This window comes from Pipistrellus hanaki (assembly GCF_964339955.1).
Source record: "Pipistrellus hanaki genome assembly, chromosome: 3".
In the NCBI taxonomy this organism is placed as follows: Eukaryota; Metazoa; Chordata; class Mammalia; order Chiroptera; family Vespertilionidae; genus Pipistrellus; species Pipistrellus hanaki.
The window spans coordinates 140,830,381-140,852,531 of NC_140505.1; the positions used below are offsets into that span (position 1 = coordinate 140,830,381).

Here is a 22,151-nt window from a genome sequence, read left to right on the forward strand (position 1 = left end):
CTTTCTGACATAGTGGACAAAGGAATCTTATATGCTAAATTAGCCAAATTTTATTGGGGTTCTTAAGTTCATACAGTAGAAAAAATTTTTTTTCAGATTAAAAATAGAGCATAATGCCGAAACCGGTTTGGCTCAGTGGGTAGAGCGTTGGCCTGTGTACTGAAGGGTTCTGGGTTCGATTCCAGTCAAGGGCATGTGCCTTGGTTGCGGGCACATCCTCACTAGGGGGTGTGCAGGAGGCAGCTGATCGATGTTTCTCTCTTATCTATGTTTCTAACTCTCTATCTCCCTCTCTGTAAAAAAACAATAAAATATATTTTAAAAAATAAAAATAAAAATAGAGCATAATCATTCTTTTTAAAACAGGAATAAGCCTGACTATATTATAAAAAGCCGATGATTTCTTGAATATAACATAATTGCTATAAATGATTTGTGTTGGCATCAACTTTCTTGCCACTAGTATTTATTTAAGCTTTATCAAACTTGAGTAATACCATGTTGGTTTTCTTTAGCATGTATTTCTGGTACTAACATTTCTCTTCTAGTGCTGTTTTCTTTTCTTTTTTATATTTTTTAATTTATTTTAGAGAAAGAGGAAGGGAGAGAGAGAGGGAAAAAACATTGATGTGAGAAACATCCATCTGCTGCCTCCTGCATCCCTTCCCTATTGAGGATCAAACCCACAACCCAAGCATGTGCTCTGACCAGGAATGAAACTGGTTTCCTTTTTTTTGGTGCATGGGACAATGTTCAACCAAATGAGCCACATCATTCAGGGCTAGCACCATTTTCTTGCTTTTTGTTTAAGTTTTTTGTTGTTGTTGTTGCTGTTAATCCTCACCCAAGGATATATTTTCCATTTATTTTTAGAGAGAGTGGAAGGAAGGGAAGGAGGGAAGAGAGAGCATGAGAGAGAAACATTGATGTGAGAGAGAGACACACACATCGATTGGTTATCTCTTACAGGTGTATTGACTGGGCCAGGGATTGAACTTGCAAACTATGTACATGCCCTTGATTGGGAATTGAACCCATGACCCTTAGTTGTGTGGTCCGAAGCTCTAACTAGTGAATCACACTGGCCATGGCTTTAAAAATTTTTTTGGTCAAGCAGTATTTTGCTAATATTTATGCATCTGTGTTTGGGACTGTTGAAAGTTAATCAGTGAGCATTGGAATACCCCAAATAGATCACTGTGTTGCCAGTATGTGGGCAGTCTTAGAAAAGATTTTGTTAAATTGATTTTAGAGAGAGAGGAAAGGAGAGGGAGAGAAACATTGATATGAGAGAGAAGTATCAATCTGCTGCTTCCTGCACACTCCCTGCTGGGATCCAGCCCACAACCTGGGCGTGTGCCCTGACTAGGAATTGAATCAGCAACCTTTTGGTGCATGGATGACACACACAACCAACTGAGCCACACTGGCCAAGGCAAGTCCATGAAGATTTCTAACCTATTTTTAAAAATTAGCATTTTAAGGTTGATTAGTATTCGTTTATTGCTTTAGGGATCCCTACTTTGCCTGAAAATGAATAGGAAAAAACTGAAACACGACATTAGATTTTGACAGTTTACTAATATCCAGGAATTTTTCTGTCTTTAAAATGCATGTTGAGGCCAAACATAGGTATAATGTTCTCTATTTATTTCTAACTCTGCTTCCTGCTATCACTTTAGCAAGTGGTTGCTTCTTTGTTTTTGCTTTATTAACTTTTCTGAAGATAGTTCAAAAATAGTTCCTTGAATCCTCCAAAAGCCTAGAGAGATAAAACTTCTACTCAAGTAGTTGGCTCTATGAAGCTGCTTCCAGAGACAGGTTCTAAACTTTGGCCACGTGTTGCCTATGACTCAGCTTAATTCTCACTTCCATCTGCTTTTTGTCATTTGCTACAAAACTATTTGGTCTAGTTAATCTGGGTCCTTTGTTTGAAACCAGTTCCTGCATGTCTGAGCCTAAAATTCAAAATTAATTTCAACTTGCTCTTTGATTGATCAATCCAGGGTGGTATTACTGTTTATGTATTTCTTAAAGCAGTGGGTTTCCAATTGCTTTTGGTCTTAGATTCCACTCTTTTTTTCTTCTTAAAAATTAATTGAGGACTCCAAAGAATTTTTGTTTACCTTGGTTATATCTATTGATATTTAGTATATCAGAAATTAAAATGGAGAACTTTTAAAAATAGATATAAATAACATAAATAACAATAGTTTCCAAAAGATTTTTTTTAAACATATGTTTTTATTGATTTCAGAGAGGAAGGGGGAGAGAGAGAGAAAGAGAGAGAAACATCCATGATGAGAGAGAATCACGGATTGGCTGCCTCCTGCATGCCCCACACTGGAGATTGAGCCTGCAACCCGGGTATGTGCCCCTGACCGGGAATCGAACCTGTGATCTCCTGGTTCCTAGGTCCACGCTCAACCGCTGAGCCACACCGGCCAGGCAATTTCCAAAAGATTTAAGAGAAGAGCTTTAAATCTCTTCAATGTCTGATTTAATAGAAAACAGCAGGATTCTCATATCTGCTTCTGCATTCAATTTGTTACGATATGTTGTTTTGATTGAAGTACATGAAGAAACTGTGGGTTCAGACAGATGTGTAATAGGAAAAGAAAAGATTCTTTTTCAGATAATTATAGATAGTCTTTATCCTTTGATACTACACCAAAATTTGAAAAGTGATAGTTTGTTAAAGGTTAGATGTGTAAAATCAAAAACTGTATCTGTGAACTTTTGTTACTCTGTTACAGTAAAATGCATTGGACATGCCTGGGTTGTGGCTCAGTCACCAGTAGGGGATGTGCAGGAGGCAGCCAGTCAATGATTCTCTCTCATCATTGATGTTTCTCTCTCTCCCTCTCTCTCTCTCTCTCTCTCTCTCTCTCTCTCTCTCTCTCTCTCTTTCCCTCTCTTTCCTCCCTGAGATCAATAAAAATATATAAAATGTATTGGTCCCAGCAGATGTGGTTCAGTTGATTGAGCATGGACCCATGCACCAAGAGGTCTCAGGTTTGATTCTCAGTCAGGGCACATGCCTGGGTTGCAGATTTTATCCCCAGTAGGGGGATCAGCTATGCAAGAGGCAACTGATTGATGTTTTTATCTCTCTCTTCCTCTCTTTCTAAAATCAGTAACAACAACAATAAAACATTTAAAATGCATTGGCCTGCCTTGCCCTTTAAGTAGATCTTTAGCCACGTACAATTTAAACACCCATGAACACTCTGAAAGGGATCAATAGGGATCCCTAGAGCTCACTTTGAGAACTATCTAATAGTACCTAACTAGAAAAATACAGCTACTTACCACATAGAAGGAATATATGCTCTACATTTTAGTGCTTCTCAAAAGGTGTCAGAATTACCCAAGGCGATAATTCTTGGAAGCCAAAGCCAAGTGAATACAGGAGGCCTAGGAATCTGTTTCTTAATGAGGTGCTAGGTGAATATGCTAAATATTCAGAACTAGGGTTAATTTTTTTTAAAGTATTTTTTGTTAGGTTTTGTAGGCATGAGGTCTCTATTTAATGCCGGGACCGGTTTGGCTCAATGGATAGAGCGTCGGCTTGGAGACTGAAGGGTCCCGGGTTTGATTCCGGTCAAGGGCATGTACCTTGGTTGCTGGCATATCCCCGGTAGGGGGTGTGCAGGAGGCAGCTGATCGATGACTCTCTCATCGATGTTTCTAGCTCTCTATCTCTCTCCCTTCCTCTCTGTAAAAAATCAATAAAATATATTAAAAAAAAAAATTAAAACTATGAAACTCTGCTACTGTAGCACAAAAGTAGTCATAGACAGCATGCAAAGAATAAGTAGGGCTGTGTTCCCATAAAATTGTATTTATGAACACTAAAATTTGAATTTCATACAATTTTCATATGTCACAAATTATTCTTTTCATTCATCATTTAAAAATGTAAAAACCATTCTTAGCTTGTGGGCCATACACAAACATGTCACCAATGAGATTTGGGCTATGGGCTAACATTTGCCAATCCTTTATTTAGACTATAACTGGATTATTAATTTTCCAGTTATAGTCTAAATCAACAGTCGCCAACCTTTTGGACCTCACAGACCACCAGTGGTCCGCAGACCACCGGTTGGCGACTGCTGTTCTAAATAAAGGGAGTCAACCGATCAATGTTTTTCAATGTTTGTTATAGTGAAATATACTTAATTTTAAAACTATGGACATTATTTTATTTTCCTAGACAAATAATACTCCAAGAACTTGTAGTCCCTCAAACTAATGTTTCTGGACATTCATTTATATTATAAACATAACGGAGACACCTGTTGTATGTAAACTTTTGGAAATACACAATTCAGCAGTCAGTCTACAATATGCAAATTGTCATCCAACTTTTAAAGAGTTATAAAAAGATGTGGTGTCCATTTTTTATCTTACTTGGGGTATGTGAGAACAGGTAATTTAGGGTTCAGGCCAACCTCAACTTCTTGATACATCTTTTGCCTATGTTTTTTGTAGCTCTCTGCCTCAGTTTTCAAGTTAGCAAAGTGCTTTAGAAAAACCTGATATAAACAATAAGGCTAATTAGTATAGGTTATAGTAATATATAAGCTTTCTATATAATGCTTTTGGGGCCTTATTGATTTACCTACTAGCAAACTGTTGTTATGCTAAATAATACAGTGGAAAATGGACCCAGAATTTAGGAACAGAGATTTCAATTCCTCATAATCTACTACATGAGCTTTCTTTGTTTTCTGGGAGTTCACATAACCTGCATTATGGTCTAATAGTTCTTACGTTTACTGGAATCTTCCTTAAGTCAGTTTTTTTTTTTTTTTTTTTTTTTTTTAATATATTCATTTCAGAGAGAAAGGAGGAGAGAGTTAGAAACATCAATGATTAGAGAGAATCATTGATTGGCTGCCTTCTGCATGCCCCACTCTGGGGATTTAGCCCACAACCTGGGCATATGTCCTTGACCTGAATCGAACCTGGGATCCTTCAGTCTGCATGCCAATGCTCTATTCACTGAGCCAAACCAGCTAAAGCAGTTTTAAGTCAGTTTTCTAGCAGCACTGAGTATTCTATGGTGAATAAAATGTTGAGTCTGTCAAGTTGTAGAGATAGTGTTTGTACTCTGCTTAGCAGCAGCTACATTATCTTAGTCTTTGAAACTTGGTCTCCAAAGTTGTGTTCTTGGAAGAGATTTGTTTGTGTATAATTTCTTTTTAATATCAGAAAGTAATGGGGTCTATAGAACTTTGATTGTGTGCCTGTCTAAATTTTTTAGGTTATTTATAGCTGAGCTGAAAGGCATTCAGTACCTGGTAAGCTTGGTAATCAGCTTGCTTTATTCCCGCTGTGATAGATGGTTGAAGAAATTTCTGTGTATGAGTAATACTCATTGTTAGGAGCATTCATGGGATTCTGAAAATGGGTCCTTGAGGGCAACAAAGGAGGAATTATCTTGAATCGCTTGATTTACCTTGTGTATTGATATGTTGAAATTTCCACCATCTCTATTTCTATATGAAGCTATTCCCTTATACTTTTAGAAAGGATTTTTTGAGTCAACTTTGAACTTAATTTGTCATTTGATTCTGTTACTTTGTAATAGAAAATAAACAACTTTGTATGATTTGTAAATATACTGGTTAGTGCTTTGAAATAGTCCAGCAGAACCCGGCTGGTATGTGTTGGTTGGAGTGCCCCCCTGTGTACCAGCAGGCGGTGGTTCGATTGGGGCCAGGGCACATTCCCAGGTTGCACGTGCCCCGGTGGGGGGGCATGGTTGGGGTGTCTTCAGGGCACAAATGGGAGTCAACCTATTAATGTTTTTCTTTTTCATTCTCTCTCTCTCTCTCTCTCTCTCTCTCTCTCTCTCTCTCAACAACAACAACAAAACAGTTAAAAATGTTACTTAAAATAGTGTAGCAGATATGGGCCTTTTTAAAAAGCATATAACGTATTTTTTTAAGTCATGCAGATTGACATTCTTTTTTATTATTAGATTACATTATAGTTTTAAAAATCAGCCTGTGATTATTATAGAGACCTTGGAAGATACTGAAGTACAAAGAAGAAAATAAAGTAATCTGGAATACCATTACCCATTCATAACCATTATTAACATTTGATATTAATGTTCTCTTTTTCAATGTTTATTATTTTGTTTGCTCTTTTATAGATTTGAAATTATGGTGAATATGTAATATTATATCCTGCTTTCCCCTAACTTAGTGTATAGCATTTTCTAATGTCATTAAATAGCTTTCAGAAACATTCTTAACTTAAATATAGTCTGTTTTAAGCCACAACTGGTTTGGCTCAGTGGATAGAGCGTCGGCCTGGGGACTCAAGGGTCCCAGGTTTGATTCCGGTCAAGGGGATGTACCTTGGTTGAGGGCACATCCCCAGTAGGGGGTGTCAAGAGGCAGCTGATTGATGATTCTCTCTCATCGATGTTTCTAACTCTCTATCCCTCTCTCTTCCTCTCTGTGAAAATATATTAAAAATAAATAAATAAATAAATAAATATTATATATATATATATATATATATATATATAGTCTGTTTTAAGGGAGTATCTTAATTTATCCCTTCTTAAACATTTAATTTAATTTCTGTTTTGTTTTTGTTACAAATATGGCTATGATGAACATTTTAATATATAAATAGTCTGTATTTCTGGTTTTAGCTTCAGAATAAAGTCCTTAAAGAAGAATGATTTGTTCAAAGGATATGAGGCATTTTAAGACACTTAATATAAATATTGCCAGATTGCTTTCTAGAATTATTGTCCCAATTTGTACTCCCAAAAGTCATATATTAAGCTGACCTTTTTGCTGCATCCTTAATTAGCATTTATTTTATACTTGAAAATATAGTTTAACAACCCTGGACTAGGTTTTATTTTCAAGGGGCAATTAAGAGTTAACTTGAGCCAAAATCAGTTTGGCTCAATGGATAGAGCGTCGGTCTGCGGATTGAAAGGTCCCAGGTTTGATTCTGGTCACGGGCATTGGTTGCAGGCACATCCCCAGTGGGGGATGTGCAGGAGGCAGCTAGTCAGTTTCTCTCTCATGGATGTTTCTAGCTCTCTATCCCTCTCCCTTCCTCTCTGTAAAAAATCAATAAAAAATATAAAATAAAAAAAAAGAGTTAACTTGACAGATACTTTCTCCCCACCCACCCTCTGCCCTTACCTTCCCCCCATTGTCCTCATCCATAGGAGTATGATTTTTGTCTCCCCCCCCCCCCCCCGAGAATTGTCAGTCCACTCCTTTTCTATGTCCCTGAGTCTATTATATTCACCAGTTTATTCTGCTCATCAGATTTTTTATTCACTTGATTTTTAGATTCACTTGTTGATAGATATGTATTGTTCTTAATTTTTATCTTTACCTTTTTCTTCGTCTTCCTCTTCTTCAGCATTTCATATAATACTGGTTTGGTGGTGATGAACTCCTTTAGCTTTTTCTTATCTGTGAAGCTCTTTATCTGACCTTCAATTCAAATGATAGCTTTGCTGGGTAGAGTAATCTTGGTTGTAGGTTCTTGCTATTCATCACTTTGAATATTTCTTGCCACTTCCGTCTGGCCTGCATAGTTTCTGTTGAGAAATCAGCTGATAATCGTATGGGTGTTCCCTTGTAGATAATTAACTGTTTTCTCTTTTACTTTTTTTATTTAAAAAAAATTTTTTTAATTGAGTTTTTACAGAGAGGAAGGGAGAGGGATAGAGAGTTAGAAACATTGATGAGAGAGAATCATCGATCAGCTGCCTCCTGCACACCCCCCACTGGGGATGTGCTCACAACCAAGGTACATGCCCTTGACCAGAATCAAACCCGGGACCTTTCAGTTCGCAGACCAACACTCTATTCACTGAGCCAAACTGGTCTCGGCATGTTTTTCTCTCTTAAAAAAAAAAAAAAAAAAAAAAAATATATATATATATATATATATATATATATATATATATATATATATATATATAAATTGATTTCAGAGAGAAAGGAAGAGGGAGAGAGAGAGAGAGAGAAACATCAATGATGTGAATCATTGATTGGCTGCCTTCTGCATGACTCCACTGAGGGTCGAGCCCACAACCCAAGCATGTGCCCTTGACCAGAATCGAACCTGGGACCCTTCAGTTCACAGACTGATGCTCTATCCACTGAGCCAAACCAGGTAGGGCTAACTGTTTCTCTCTTGCTGCTTTTAATGTTCTCTCTTTGCTTTTTGCTCTTGGCATTTTAATTATGATGTGTCTTGTTGTGGTCCTCTTTGGATTTCTTTAGTTTGGGGTTCTGTGCACTTTCTGGACTTGTAAGTCTATTTCTTTCACCAGGTGGGGGAAGTTTTTGGTCATTATTTCTTCAAATAGGTTTTCAGTATCTTGCTCTCTCTCTTCTTCTAGCACCCCCATAATTAGGATGTTGGTACGCTTGAGGTTGTCCCAGAGGCTCCTTACACTATCTTCAACTTTATGGATTCTTTTTGCTTTTTGCTTTTTCAGTTGAGTATTTTTTGCTTCTTTGTATTTTAAATCTTTGACTTGATTCTTGAAGTCCTCTAGTCTGGTGTTAAGTCTCTGTATAATATTTTTTATTTCAATCAGTGTATGTTTAGTTTCTAGTTGGTCTTTTTTTCATATCCTTGAGGGTCTCACTAAATTTATTGGCCTTTTCTAGAAAATTCTTGAAAAACCTTATAACCATGGTTTTGAACTCTATATCCAGTCGTTTGCTTTCCTCCATTTCTTTCATTTGTGATTTTTTTCTTTGTCTCCGCATTTTTGCTGCTTCCCTGAGTTGGTATAGTAGCTTTGTGTGCTAGGTGTCCTATAGGGCCCATAGCTCAGCCTCCCCAGTTACCTGAGGTGGACACTCTTGTTGCACCCCTTTGTGGACCGTGTGCACAGCCTTGTTGTAATTAAGTCTTGATTGTTGTTGGTATCACCTCCAGGCCAATTGGCTGTGAGGATCAGCTGTGTCTATGCTGAGAGAACTTCTCTGCTGGAGACACCCTTATGATATGACTTGCAAAATTACAAAAGCCTGTGTGCTCAGCTTGAATGGGGCGGAGTCTCAGGGTGGAGCAGACAGCCTTGGCTAGCCCTGCCCTATGAGGCCTCTGGGTCTCAGTGTCCCTTGGAAATCGCTGCAAGCACCTCTGAGAGAAAGCCGCCCTCGAGTTTCGCCCACTGCCAGACAGTCCAGATTCCCCCTGAATGAGTTTGGGTTCCCAGAGTCTCGCTTGGAACTGGAGTTCAGCACAGTTAGGAACTTCCGTCTCCCCTTCTGCTTGAGAAAGCCAGCCACGCACTCAGCTGCCAGTCCTCCCTACACGTGCGTCTCTGTACCTCAGCCTTTTGCAGCTTCTCTGATTCTCTGTGTGGTTTTCTCTTTCCTTCTAGTTGTAGAATTTTCACTCAGCCAGCTTTCTGTGGTTCTGGACGATGTCCGTTTTGTCTTTTAGTTGTAGTTTTGAAATTGTTGTGTGAGGCAGCAATTTAGGTGTTTACCTATGCTGCCCTCTTGATTTCTCCATGATTTTTGTATTTTAACACATTTTTTGCGGGAAATGAGTAAACTAGTCATATCGCTTTTTGTACCAAAGCGTGGGAGACGAGTTAACTCGTTTTGTTCCGCTAAGCGGTGGGGCGTGGGAAACTTGTAAACAAGGGCGCCAAATGGGTGACGGACTACGCACTATCTATTGTCTACCTGCCGATACAATAAATTTGGGCCTGAACAAAAACAATAGCCATAAAAATAAATAGCGGTAATATTTACAAAAAAACGACACAGTGATTCCAACAAAGGATTTAGTTTTTGCATTTTTGTTCGTTTCTCCAGTGACTCCATTATACTGCTTTCGTTCGGACATATTAGGTTATAGTTTTTTTTATAAGATCTGTTGAAAATTTCGAAAAAATATTGTAATTTTGTATGAATAAAATTATTTTGATTGTGAAAGAGTGTTTTTTTCTATGTTTACCTAGAATGTAGTAATTTTGTGTACATGAAAAATAGAATAACACATATTTTGCAAAGTAAATAAATAGAGACCTCTTTTTAAACTAAAACACTGAAAGTTTCATAGAAAAATATCAAATAGATTGAAAGATATGAATATTTTACGAAAAGTCTAATTTTGGCTAGAAAATATAAAAAAAAACAACCCCGCGTTACGACGCGATTTGGCGGGGAAATGCCCAATTACAAAGTGTAAGCACAGAATTGGTTGAATATAGTCACATAAAATGCCTTAGACACAAAGTAAAATTTCTTCTCTGTGACTAGCTTTAACTCCATAAATAACTGCATAGCAATTGTTTTGTGGTCCCAACAGCTTTCTTCAAAAACTCAATATATACTTGAGCAAAGTATACTTGAATATCACCATTAAATTAAATAAATATTTACTGAACATCAACTGTGTTGTAAGAGGAAGGGCTTCCAGGAATTTTAACCTAAATTTCTGTATTCTATCCCATTCCCCTTTGGTCATAAATAATATAGCCATTTCCTTTTTAAAAAAATATATTTTATTGATTTTTTTATAGAGAGGAAGGGAGAGAAAGAGTTAGAAACATCGATGAGAGAGAAACATCGACCAGCTGCCTCCTGCACACCTCCTACTGAGGATGTGCCCGCAACCAATGTACATCCCCTTGACCAGAATCGAACCTGGGACCTTTCAGTCTGCAGACGGATGCTCTATCCACTGAGCCAAGCTGGTTTCGGCAGCCATTTTATTTTTATTCATAAACAAAGTAGTCCATTTCTAGACACTAATGTCACTATTTAATTTCTTTCATAGAATTATTTGTTATTAATCTAAAATTATTTTGTTTATTGGCTTAATATTTGTTTTTTTCTTTTAGACCATAAGCACTATAAGGGTAGAAACCTTGTCTGTCTCATTCACTGTTGAATTTGGGGGCCTAGAACATCTGGCAAACACTGAAAAAAATATTTAGTGAATTTTAAGCTGAGTAAATTTACTTTTTGGCCTAAAAAGTAAATTGTGGTTATTAGTTCCAAACTTTTTCCTTGTCAGATCTTTTACCAAGACTATTAACCCCTCTTTTTTGTGCTCTAGTTTATACTCAAGAATTGTTAGCAAAACAATTTGATGAATGACTACAAAGAATAGGTGAAATAGCAAGGGGACTAATATGTACAATGATCATCTCTGACTAATTGAACTTATAAATTAAGCCACCATTCTTACTACTTACCTTACATCTTTCCTGTTAGATGACGATTCTTTGCCTGTCCAAATTTTAAAAAAAAAATATATTTTATTGATTTTACACAGAGAGGAATTGAGAGGGACAGAGAGTTAGAAACGTCGATGAGAGAGAAACACCGACCAGCTGCCTCTTGCACACCCCTCACTGGGGATGTGCCCACAACCAAGGTACATGCCCCTGACCGGAATCGAACCCGGGACCTTTCAGTCTGCAGGCCGAGGCTCTATCCACTGAGCCAAACCGGTCCCGGCGCCTGTCCAAATTTTAATGAGGCTCTCGAATCTTCTTTTAGGCCCATCTATGTATGTACTTCTTTGTAAAATCCATTGGTTTTCTTTCTTTGTTTTTTAAGTATATTTTTATTGATTTCAGAGAGGAAGGGAGGGGAGATAGAAACATCAGTGATGAGAATAATTGATACGCAGCTCTGCACACCCCCCACTGAGGATTGAACTCACAACCTGGGCATGTGCTCTTGACTGGAATGGAACCTTCAGTCCACAGGCTGAGGCTCTATCCACTGAGCCAAACCGGCTAGGGCGTAAAATCCAGTTTTAGTAAGAACTGCCCCCTCCACCCTGATATCTGATCACCCTCAGATCTGATCAGGTTCTTCATCCTCCACATCTACCAGGTGATGTCTGATCACTCTGGCCTGTCTTCAGCAAGAATCCTGTTAGGTCAATTTAGCCAGAATCTCCCTTCTCCTCTTAGTAATTTTCTACCCACCGAGGCCCCCCTGGTGCTTGGCTATGTATTCCCACTTGCCCATGCTATATTTGGAACTGAGCCCAGTTCTTATACTGAGATGTCTTTTTCCCTATTGCAATAATCCTGAATAAAATCTGTTTTACCACGTTACTATCCAGCTCTGGTTTTCTTTGACATAGAATATATATATATATATATATATATATATATATACACACACACACACACACACACACACACACATATTTATATTTATATATTTTTTTTATTTTTTTTATATTTATATATTTTTTTCAGAGGTCTATTATCTTTTTATTTTTATGTCCACTTTCCCTTGCACTTAGTAGTTCCTTAGTAGTGTTTTTTGAATGAATGAGTAATAGCTAGTGTGAACCCCTTCTAGATTTTCATGAATCTTTGATATTTATAATATATGTGCCCTTCTCATTTTTTGTACCTAGCAACAGTTGCTTTTTGTTATTAGGAACCTAAGAACAGACCCTTGGGTTTGTTTATATATGGCTTTTATTCCTTACTGAAAGTTGGGTCATCTTATTAACATTAGTTGATTACTAAAGAAATAATTACATTATAACCAGGTCTAGAGAACTGACTCTTTGGACCTCAGTAACAGATTCCATTTTTATTTTATTTTATTCATTTTATTATTTTATTATTATTTTTTAATCCTCATCCAAGGACATGTTTCCATTGATTTTTAGAGAGAATGAAAGAGAGAGGAAAAGACAGAGAAATATTGATGTGAAAGAAACACAGTGATTGGTTGCCTCCTATACCAGTCCCAACCAGGACCCCACTAGGGGCCTGGGCTGGGGAAAAGCCTGCAACCCAGATAACATGCCCTTGACTGGAATCAAACCCAGGACCCTTCAGGCTGATTTTGTATCCATTGAGCCAAACTGGCTAGGGCTCCATATTTATTTTATTTTAAAAATATAAAACAAAGGGAGAGAGAGAAAGATACACATATATGCACAATAGAGAGATAGTTTTTTTATTTGTACATTGACCATTCTAGATTATACTTCTGGCTGTGACAAAATTATTTAACATAGGTTTAAGAAATTATCCCAGTTATTAAAAATCATTCTCTAAATCTTGGGATTTCTTCAGTTCCCTCCTAGCATTCTGATAACTTGTATTTTTTAAGTAAATACTAATTTTTATCATTTATGCATTCAGCTGCTTCTTGAGTATTTGAGCCTTTTCCTTGGCAGACTTGGTCTGTAGGATAGCCTTTTTATGCATCCTTTTTTTTCCTGTTCTAAGATCTCTACTTCCCTTAGGAGATATCTCTAAATATAGGATGTCCTCCCCAAAAATGAATGCACACACTTTGAATAATTATAAAAGGCAGTGTTTATTAAAATATATTTCATTTTCAAAATTGAGCTGTCAGCTTTTAAAGTATATCTACATTTTTGGGGGACATCCTATATATTTCCTTTGCCTATTATTTATTGCTTAATTCTATAACATGCTTGAGTTTCACCCTGAAAATCAAGAAGCATATTATGGATGTGAGTGCCATGGCCAGACACATGACCTACTTGTCAAACAGTACAGTTACAAATGAACTGAGTTAAATTTTAGTGAATGGCAACATGATTATTGATTTCACTTTTTCTCTCAGTCTGTTTATACTATAGAAATGCTTTTTTGTTTTTGAGAGGGCATCAGTCTGACCTCATAACTAGAGATTTTTTTAAAGTATGAAGTAGAAATAAGCAATGTCATTCATTGTAGATAGCAATTGATGCAACAGACTGGGAATGGAGGAGAAATTATTTTTGTTTTATTATTTAAATTTTTTGTTTTTTATTTATTTTGTCAATTTTTAATCCTCACCTTGCTTTTACTGATTTTGGAGAGGAAGGAAGGGGGGGGGGCGGAGAGAAACATCCATGTGAAAATAAAACATCAACCAGATGCCTCCTATTCACACCCCAACTAGGAATGGATCCTACAGCCTAGGCTTGTGCCCTGACTAGGAATCAAACCTTTTGTTGTACAGGGTAATGTTCCAACCAATGAGCCACACTAGCCAGGGCTAAAAAGTAAGTCTTGTTGATTTGAGAGAGAGCGAGGAAGAGAGAGAAACATCGATATGAGAGAAATTTGAGAGAGAAACATTGATCGGTTGACCATACTGAACATGCAACCTGGGCATGTGCCCTGACCAGCAATTGAACTGATCTGCATGGGCCAGGAATTTATTTATTTATTTTTTTTAATGTAAGCTAGAAATTTCTTAAAGTAATGTGACCGATCATTATTGTTGCTAAATATTTAATATTTTAAAAAGATAAATCATTTTAAAGTGAAAAGCAAGAATGATGAACAAGAAAAGGGGCAAGAGATTGAGAGAATGATTTAAGAATAATTGTGGGTGCTTAAAGTGGGCCTCCTTCCTCCCATTGTGATCTCCCTTTGGTGAAAATGGCAAACAAAAGCCAGCAAATAGGGAAGGAAGCCGGAAATCCTAGTTAGGGGCTGTCAGATTAGAATATTTAAGTCATAAAAATGCATGCTTCTGTTACATTTTAATGCTTTCCCTCCCCCCAACTTGGTTTTGCTTCCCTTTAAATTGCTTTAAAAAGTTATGGTTTTTCATCTCTATTTCCTTGTAAAGAGTCAATTAAATAAAATTTGGAAGGCATCTACAGTATTATAATGTGATTGTGAAAAACCAGGTAAATTTTTGAATTTTGTGATTTTTGGGGAAACCATTCTAGACTTTATTTCATTACTTCCTATGCCAACACTGCCCCACTCCTCAACCAGGACTCTTTTCCTCCTCTAGGTATAAAACGGAAAAAAAAAACCAAAAAAAACCCAGCCTCAAATAACAAAACTAAGATAAAAAATAAGGAATCTTGTCTGGTCCTTATATCTTCTCTATTCCTTGTAGTTTATTACTTCCTGACTGAAAATATGCTAGAGAACCTTGTTGAGATAAAAATCTCATTTTTGTGATTATATTCAGAAAGCAGGTTCTGGGATTAGGAAGTGAAATTATCTCCAGCACAGCAGTTGTAGGATTTTTTCTGGAGATAAATGGCTTTTCAGAAATACTCTGAATTTTCAGTCATAATGACCTTGGTCTTTGCATTTATTTGTATTTTTTTTTTGTACTATGTTGTAGTTCCAGAAAGTGCTAAAAAACCATCATGTATTTAAAACAAACAAATAAACCAGAAAAATCCCCTGTCCTGAGGCTGTGCGAAGAAAAATAAAGCTCTCATTTTCCCAGTACCCAATCATCAGCTTGAGCTGGCCTCTCAGGAACACAATTTATTGAAGCAATTTATCCTGGCTAAATGCGATATAAATCTGTGTACACCTATGTACACGCGAGCTCTCTTCCATTACAGCAATAATGCCGCGGCACCGGCTTCTTCATAGTTAGACCCTGTTCCTGTCACCCTGAAAGGTGACTAAGAAGCCCTTTCTATTTTACAGACACCCCACAATTTTAAACACCGATTGGTTGTGGAATTACTGATCAGACTACCAGAAATACTGTTTTCCAGCCCCAGAGTGAGTCTTAAGAGAGTTGAAGAAGCGTTGTTACCTAGCTACCCTCGGAGTTTTAAGCATGGTATTCTGATTTCCGGATCTAGTCTAGCACTTTCATATTTTATTTTAACACAGGCCTGCCTGAGGTTAACCTGACATTTTGGTTTGTCTCCAAGATAAAAATGTGAAATTTGGTTATAATTCTGAAGGCATATTCAAATTTTAGTTCTTTCTCTTTCACCTTCTCTTGTTCATATTTCTTCACATACCTTTCTCTCTCAGAGAAGGACGTTTGAAAATGTCCTTTAAGAGTTTATCGTATAAAGACTGTTTTTATGTCCCTCTCTCCCCCTGCCCACCTTTTCAAAGTACTGCTTTATTTATTTTTTTTATATTTCTAATTTTTGTTCACCTCCACCTCTATTCTTATTCCTAGGAGAGATAGGAAAAATTCCTCCTGCACATTCGTATTGGAATTATTGTTCTTGGACAAAGAATTTCTATCAGCATTGCAAGAGTTAGCTTCAATAATTAAAAAACAACAACAGTATAAACCCTGTTAAATTCTTTAGAGAAATAGAGGGGATGGATGGGATGCCTTTTAGTGCCATTTCTTTATCCCCTGCAGCAGCACACATCTGCTGGCTGCTCCCGATCAGCCCAGGAACTCTGGCCGAGAGCAGCACAAACAGCCGGAACATATTCACCCAGTAAACCCCCAAAGAGTCGACATTTGTTTTATTGCTGCTTTTAAAAACCTAGCCATAAATAGAATCAGAGGGGGAAGGGCACCGATATTTCTCCATTTGCCACAGACTATTGGTGGGGGGAGAAGGAGGCTCCCCGTGGGGAGAGGAGGTTTTTATTTTTATTTTTTATTAATGAAAATTATTTCCCGTGTAGCCCAATAGGATGGGTGCTTTGTTTTCTTTGGCAATAATCTGGGATAAACGGCCCTTGCCAACCGTCTACTAGTTTATACACCAGGGAGCCAGATTATAGCCCTGTAAAATGGAGCACCCCTCCTATAATCCCTTAATTAATTAAATGACAAATTTTGGTCTTCTCTAGTTCAGAAATATGGCTTCCGCATCGAGCGTTCCGTGGATTTATTGACATAGGGAACGGCACTGGTTGTAATTCAGCAGACTGGAGAAGTGTGTTATATACTGTAGCAGAAAGAGGGAAAATCTAGCAAAAAAAGGTTTGAAATTCCTTGCCTATTTAGGTCTAAATTTTTCTAATTAAAAGTTTTAATTGAGGCACAGGAGATCATATGCCACCTGTCTAATGTGTCTCCCCTAAGTAGCCTGTGTTTACAGCTTTGATAGATGGCATTCTTAGAGCACCTGTTTCTAGGGTTGATATTTTTGAAGCACTTTTTTTTAAAACTCCAGCATATTTAACATAACTTTCCCCCCTACCTCCTCCTCCTCAGCTCCGCTCTGCTATATGAAATATGGGAGACGACAGACCGTTTGTGTGCAATGCCCCGGGCTGTGGACAGGTACGTTTACAATATACTTTATTGTGAATGTCTCGTTGTGAATCAAAGTGGCTGTTTTATCACTAAGGCAAAGAGTTTAAAGCCGGTATTTTACGTGATCACTGGAGGTAATCAGATCAGAGGATTTGCAGTGTGTAAATCCAAGTTATGAGGAAGTGTAGGCACTCTACCGTAATGAAATCTGCCTTTCTCTCTTTCGTATTGTTATTCTACTGGTGTTTGTTTCCCAACACCGTGTTGAGGAATACACGTTGCTCTCTCTCCTTTCTAAACCTATCCATCTAAATACAAAGCCAAGCTTTGAAATATCTTCTCCTCAACGTTCATGGATATAAAAGTCAGTTTAATATATTTGGATAGGCTGCTGAGAACGCATCCATTCATTGTTAACCCCAATTTACCAGAGTCTATTTGGATTTTTTTAATATGAAAAAAACACACACACGTTTCTTTTGATTTTGATTCAGAAAATCACTGCCAGCTGCTATGGCATATATCTAAGAAAGACAAATCCAACATAGAACCTGAGATCCCATAGCAATATATAAGCTGCAAGACTTCTCAGCCATTTTCCCTGCTGCCATGTTATTGTTTGTGGATGTGTATATCATGTGTCAGATGTTTTTCATCATATGCTTTTTTAATAAAGTAATTTTTTGAAATTGCCCTTTTCCCCCATTTTGTACTTTCTTGACTCTTCTTCCTATACCCTCCCCTATTTCTGTGTCCCACAAAGGATGAATAAAGGAATACAAAGAAAGTTTTCTCTGTCTTCATGAATTGATTTTATGGATCCTGAAGGGTTGAATTTCTGTTCAGTTAGAAATAAGTCATGTGACTGTCCAGTGACACTTACTGGTGGTATGTGAGATTGCAGACTAGTTCTATTAAACATTGTAAATACTTCGACAAAAAAAAAAGGGAGCGATAAGTTCCAGAGATTCCTAAGAATTGGAGTTTGAGAGGTGGATGAGATGGGAATGGTGACAAGGAATAGGCAGAGGTTGATTTCAAATTCCAGGAAATGCTGAAATTTTCAGAAAAGACTGAAAAAGCATTGAATTTTGAAGTATTCAGCATTGTAGGGTGTATTTCCTTCCTTGTCAAAGTTTTCGGCTATATTGTTGACTACATATTTTCTCCATGTGGTTTTTATTTATTTATTTATTTATTTATTTTTTTATTTATTTAACAATAGAAGCCACTTGGGGATATAGAGTAAATTTGTTTCACTTTTCAGACATCTGTATTGAAGTACATATCTGAATCTGATTCCTCCAAAATTTTGTGTGAATTTATTGCTAAAAGTATTTGATGTGACTCCCATAATTGATACCTGGTACTTTTTTCACTTTTCTTCTTTACTTTAAAAATCTACATTTTTGGTAAAAATATGTATTTTTCTCATATGTACATTTATTTTTAGTCACTTATTATTTAAGCCACTCTGTGCCTATAATCTCTCTTATATGTTTTGTACCTAAAACCATCCAGACAAGGACTTAAAGAAATAAAAATGGATGATAAAAATAAAGGGACACACAGGAAAAGCATCTCTTAAGCTCTCTGAGGATGAAAGTTCTGAATAATGTTTCTTCAAGCTATCTTATCAGAAAAGGGTAGTTTTCACTGAAATTTGAGAGCTGGAAGTTTTTTTTATTTTATTTTATTTTTTTGTGGGGTTGTGTTGTGTGTTTTTTGTTTGTTTGTTTGTTTCATTTTGGACTAGAGGTAAGAAATCAAGGTACTTTTCACTTTGGTTTCTTAACATTGTTGAGTTGTTTACCATAAGCCTTTTTCTTCACCTACTACTTCTTCCCGTTTCTGAGCTGTTTGTTGGTGTTTGGGTTGTTAGGATTAATGATAAACTCTGGGGTAGGTCTTGAAGACTTTCCCCCTCAGTAGTGCAGAACTTCGGGAGACTGCTGCATTCTTTTGGAAGTCACTTACTTGTTTCATAGTAAGTGATAAAAAAGATAGAAAGTTACAACTTAAGGCTTTGAAGGTAGCCAGATTTTTTTTACCTTCTTGCATGCTAAAACTTTATGGTCAGGTGAAAGTGTAGTTCTTTAGTTATATTTTAGTCTTCTTCCAAGTTTTTCCCAATATCTGGTAACAAATAACTATAGAGTGGGATCCCTGCAAGATTTACTGCTATTATGAAATAGTGAAAATCTAGCGGAGAAGATAAATTTGGTACAGTGAACTACCCTTGGCCTGTCATCCTTGGAAATGGTTTCATTCTGGAGACACCTGGAGGCCTTGAAGCTATTTATAGACCTTTGTCATTGATTGAAATTCTTTATTCCAGAAATAGTAAAATAATGAAAAGCTAAGTCCCAGAAAGGATAATAAGGACTGTGGTAATTCTTGTTCTGCATGGTTTAGAATTTAATGCTCTAGAACCGTGGTCGGCAATCTGCGGCTCTTTGGCCCCTGAGTGCGGCTCTTCCACAAAATACCACGGCCTGGGCGAATTTATTTTGAAGAAGTGGCGTTAGAAGAAGTTTCAGCTTAAAAAATTTGGCTCTCAAAAGAAATTTCAATCGTTGTACTGTTGATATTTGGCTCTGTTGACTGATGAGTTTGCCGAACAGTGCTCTAGAAATCTCAAAAAACCAGTGGCTTCTACCAGTTAGAGGAAGAAAGAATGTAAACAAATTATAATTCAAGAGACTGATCCTTAAAAACCAACCAACAAACAAAAACTATAGGATTTTTGCATTATGTTAATATCTGTTGCCTGCCCAGGCTTTACCCCAGGTACCTCCAAACTCAGAAAACATCTTACACTTTAATATTAAGTTAGGAAGGTGAAAGGAAAATTCACCTAAAATAGACTAGTGGATTATGCTCTCCACCATATAATCAAAACCACCAGGCTTTCAATGGATACATAAACATGTTTTGGTTGCTAGGTCTTTAATGGCTGTTATTTTTGGATTCTATTCATGATCCACTTCCCAACAGTAAGTCTGATGTGACACAGCTGAGTTCTAAATATGCTGTCTGTACTTTTTTTTAGAGATGGCTGCTAAAGGTTGTGTTCTCTGCATTCTTATCTGAAAAGACAGGTGATACGGCTTTTCTCTGTTGAGACTCTCTTTCTCTTGAGCCTCATCACCTTCATGAGGAGGAATTCAGGGAAAGCAATATTCCTACTGATACCTCTCTGTGGACTGCGGCAGAAGTGGTAGTTAACAGAGCTGCCTCCAGAGAATGGGTTAGTGTTGTTAAGGCAATTGTGCCCAGATTCCGTGTGACAAAGGACTGGTTAAAGTTGAGTTGAATTGTTTTTTGATGTGATGGTTAAAAAATAGCATATATTGGGGGGTGGGAGTAGATTTATAGTTGTTTGTATGGAAAATACTACAATAATAAATAAATTATAATACAAGAATAACCTCTGTGTTTTGCATATCACAACTGTAAACCTACTTTTGCCAACCGTTTATTTTAAAAACGTGACTATAAAATGGCTTTGCTTGTGTGTGAGTGTTAAATAATAGAAATACAGTTTATGGCTGAATCCAGCAAATCTTAAGATTTTTTTAATGCTTTAAGGGGCACTTTTATTTGAAGATGGATTATAAAGTAGGAAAAATTACTGTGTATTGGTCAGTAGTCTTGGATGTGAGATATTATTCCATGAGGATGCAGTTAGATAACATATCTTTTGGATGCTTTTTGTCCATTTCTTATTTCCAGTAGTCAACCAATTTCATATTTCAATACCTCCTCTCAAGCATAGGTATTGTATTACAGTACAAATTATTCATATTCAAGTAGACTTTCTGGTTATCGTAATCAAGTCCCTGAGCAGAAGCTGATCATATAAGCTTATTACTCTTAAAATGACTATTTCCTTAAAAATGAACGCATTTCTATGAAGAGATATATTTAATGGACAGTATGATTCTATTAGTCATTGAGAAAGGTTTCTGTAGTAACTGCTCTGTATCAGTGCTGTCCTTTGAAGGAAAAACCCTTCACTTGTTTCTCTGTCCAGTGGGACCTGAGGAGCTGCTCCTCTTCCCTCCCCTGAGGGTGTCTGCCACCAGAGCTTTTCTTCTTCCGGAGGACATTTAGGTACAAGTTGAGGTTCCCACCTATCTGAGACATGGAATATAACTTGCTCTTGGAACTCGTGTTTTCCCTTTCTAAAGCCAAGAATAACAGTGGAGCCCTAGTTGTGGTGGGATTGAGGGCAGTTCCTTGTACCTCCTTATCTTGTCATATAGTAGGAAAAATGTTTATGATGCTGTAGTCCTGGCTTCACTTGGCATTTAACCAACCTCCAATGCTGTTTATTGCTTCGTATCCTCTGCCTCCATGAACATTATCCCTTAAATCTCTATTGCCTTGTAATATATGAGGCAACAAATAGCTTCTATGACTGGTTAAATGCTGGCATGCTACAAAGGTATATGTTTTACTGCCTATATAACACAGATCTAGAGAGATTATTCCTGTTATCCCAGCCTTCCCATTAAATGGGCCATACTGATACTATGGGACTCTGGATTTTTAATTCTGTTCCTTTGGCAAGTTTCACTATTAACTGGCATTAGCACAAAAGAAAGGCAAGGAAGAATGGGTTGGCGTTGATTACTGATTTTTTTATATTCAGGGAGCATCATGAATTGGAGAATAGCAAGGGGGAAATGGCTCTGGCAGGTAAATGCCATTTATGATGGTATAGGCTATCTTTACATGCTTCGACAGGTGAGGGCAGTTTCAGGCAAACAAGAAGCCTTTCTTCCTCACCCTCTGCCAAGAGTTTAAAAAAAATTCAAATTTTTATTTAATAATTCATATTTCATTCAATAATTCATCCAGTTCCCATCTGGTAACAGTGCCTGCATGCTGTCAGGCAGCTGAAAATACACTGCATTATACACAATTAGGCCAAATGCTAACCTTGTTTTTTGTAATAATATGTTGATTTTGCAATAGCTTTCAGTTCACTCTGAATATGCTGTAGTTTTATGTAACCTTGTGATGGTAGTAGACCAGTGTTCTGCTTTGTGAAGATAAAATTGGGACTGGGGTAAAAAAAAAATGTAGAGGTTTTACGAACTAGGAATTAAATCCAAGTTTTTAAATGTCAGATCTGGCACTCTTGACACTTATTTTTAGAAACAT

The 22,151-nt window shown here is 37.1% G+C and overlaps 1 protein-coding gene across 7 annotated transcripts in view; it reads left to right on the forward strand.

Moving 5' to 3' along the window:
- Positions 1 to 22,151, forward strand: part of LOC311620036 (cyclic AMP-dependent transcription factor ATF-7) — a 109,904-nt gene that overhangs the window by 7,361 nt on the left and 80,392 nt on the right. For 4 of the 7 annotated variants that reach the window (XM_084878950.1, XM_084878953.1, XM_084878954.1 and 1 more), the window contains one exon: positions 16,938 to 17,006. The exons of 2 other annotated variants lie outside the window; for them this stretch is intronic. In XM_084878950.1, coding sequence (XP_084735076.1) covers positions 16,959 to 17,006 — 48 coding nt within the window. In that variant the 5' untranslated portion in view covers positions 16,938 to 16,958. Of the gene's footprint in view, positions 1 to 16,936; positions 17,007 to 22,151 lie in introns of all 7 variants that reach the window. One more of the 7 variants, XM_084878951.1, reaches the window with a different exon arrangement.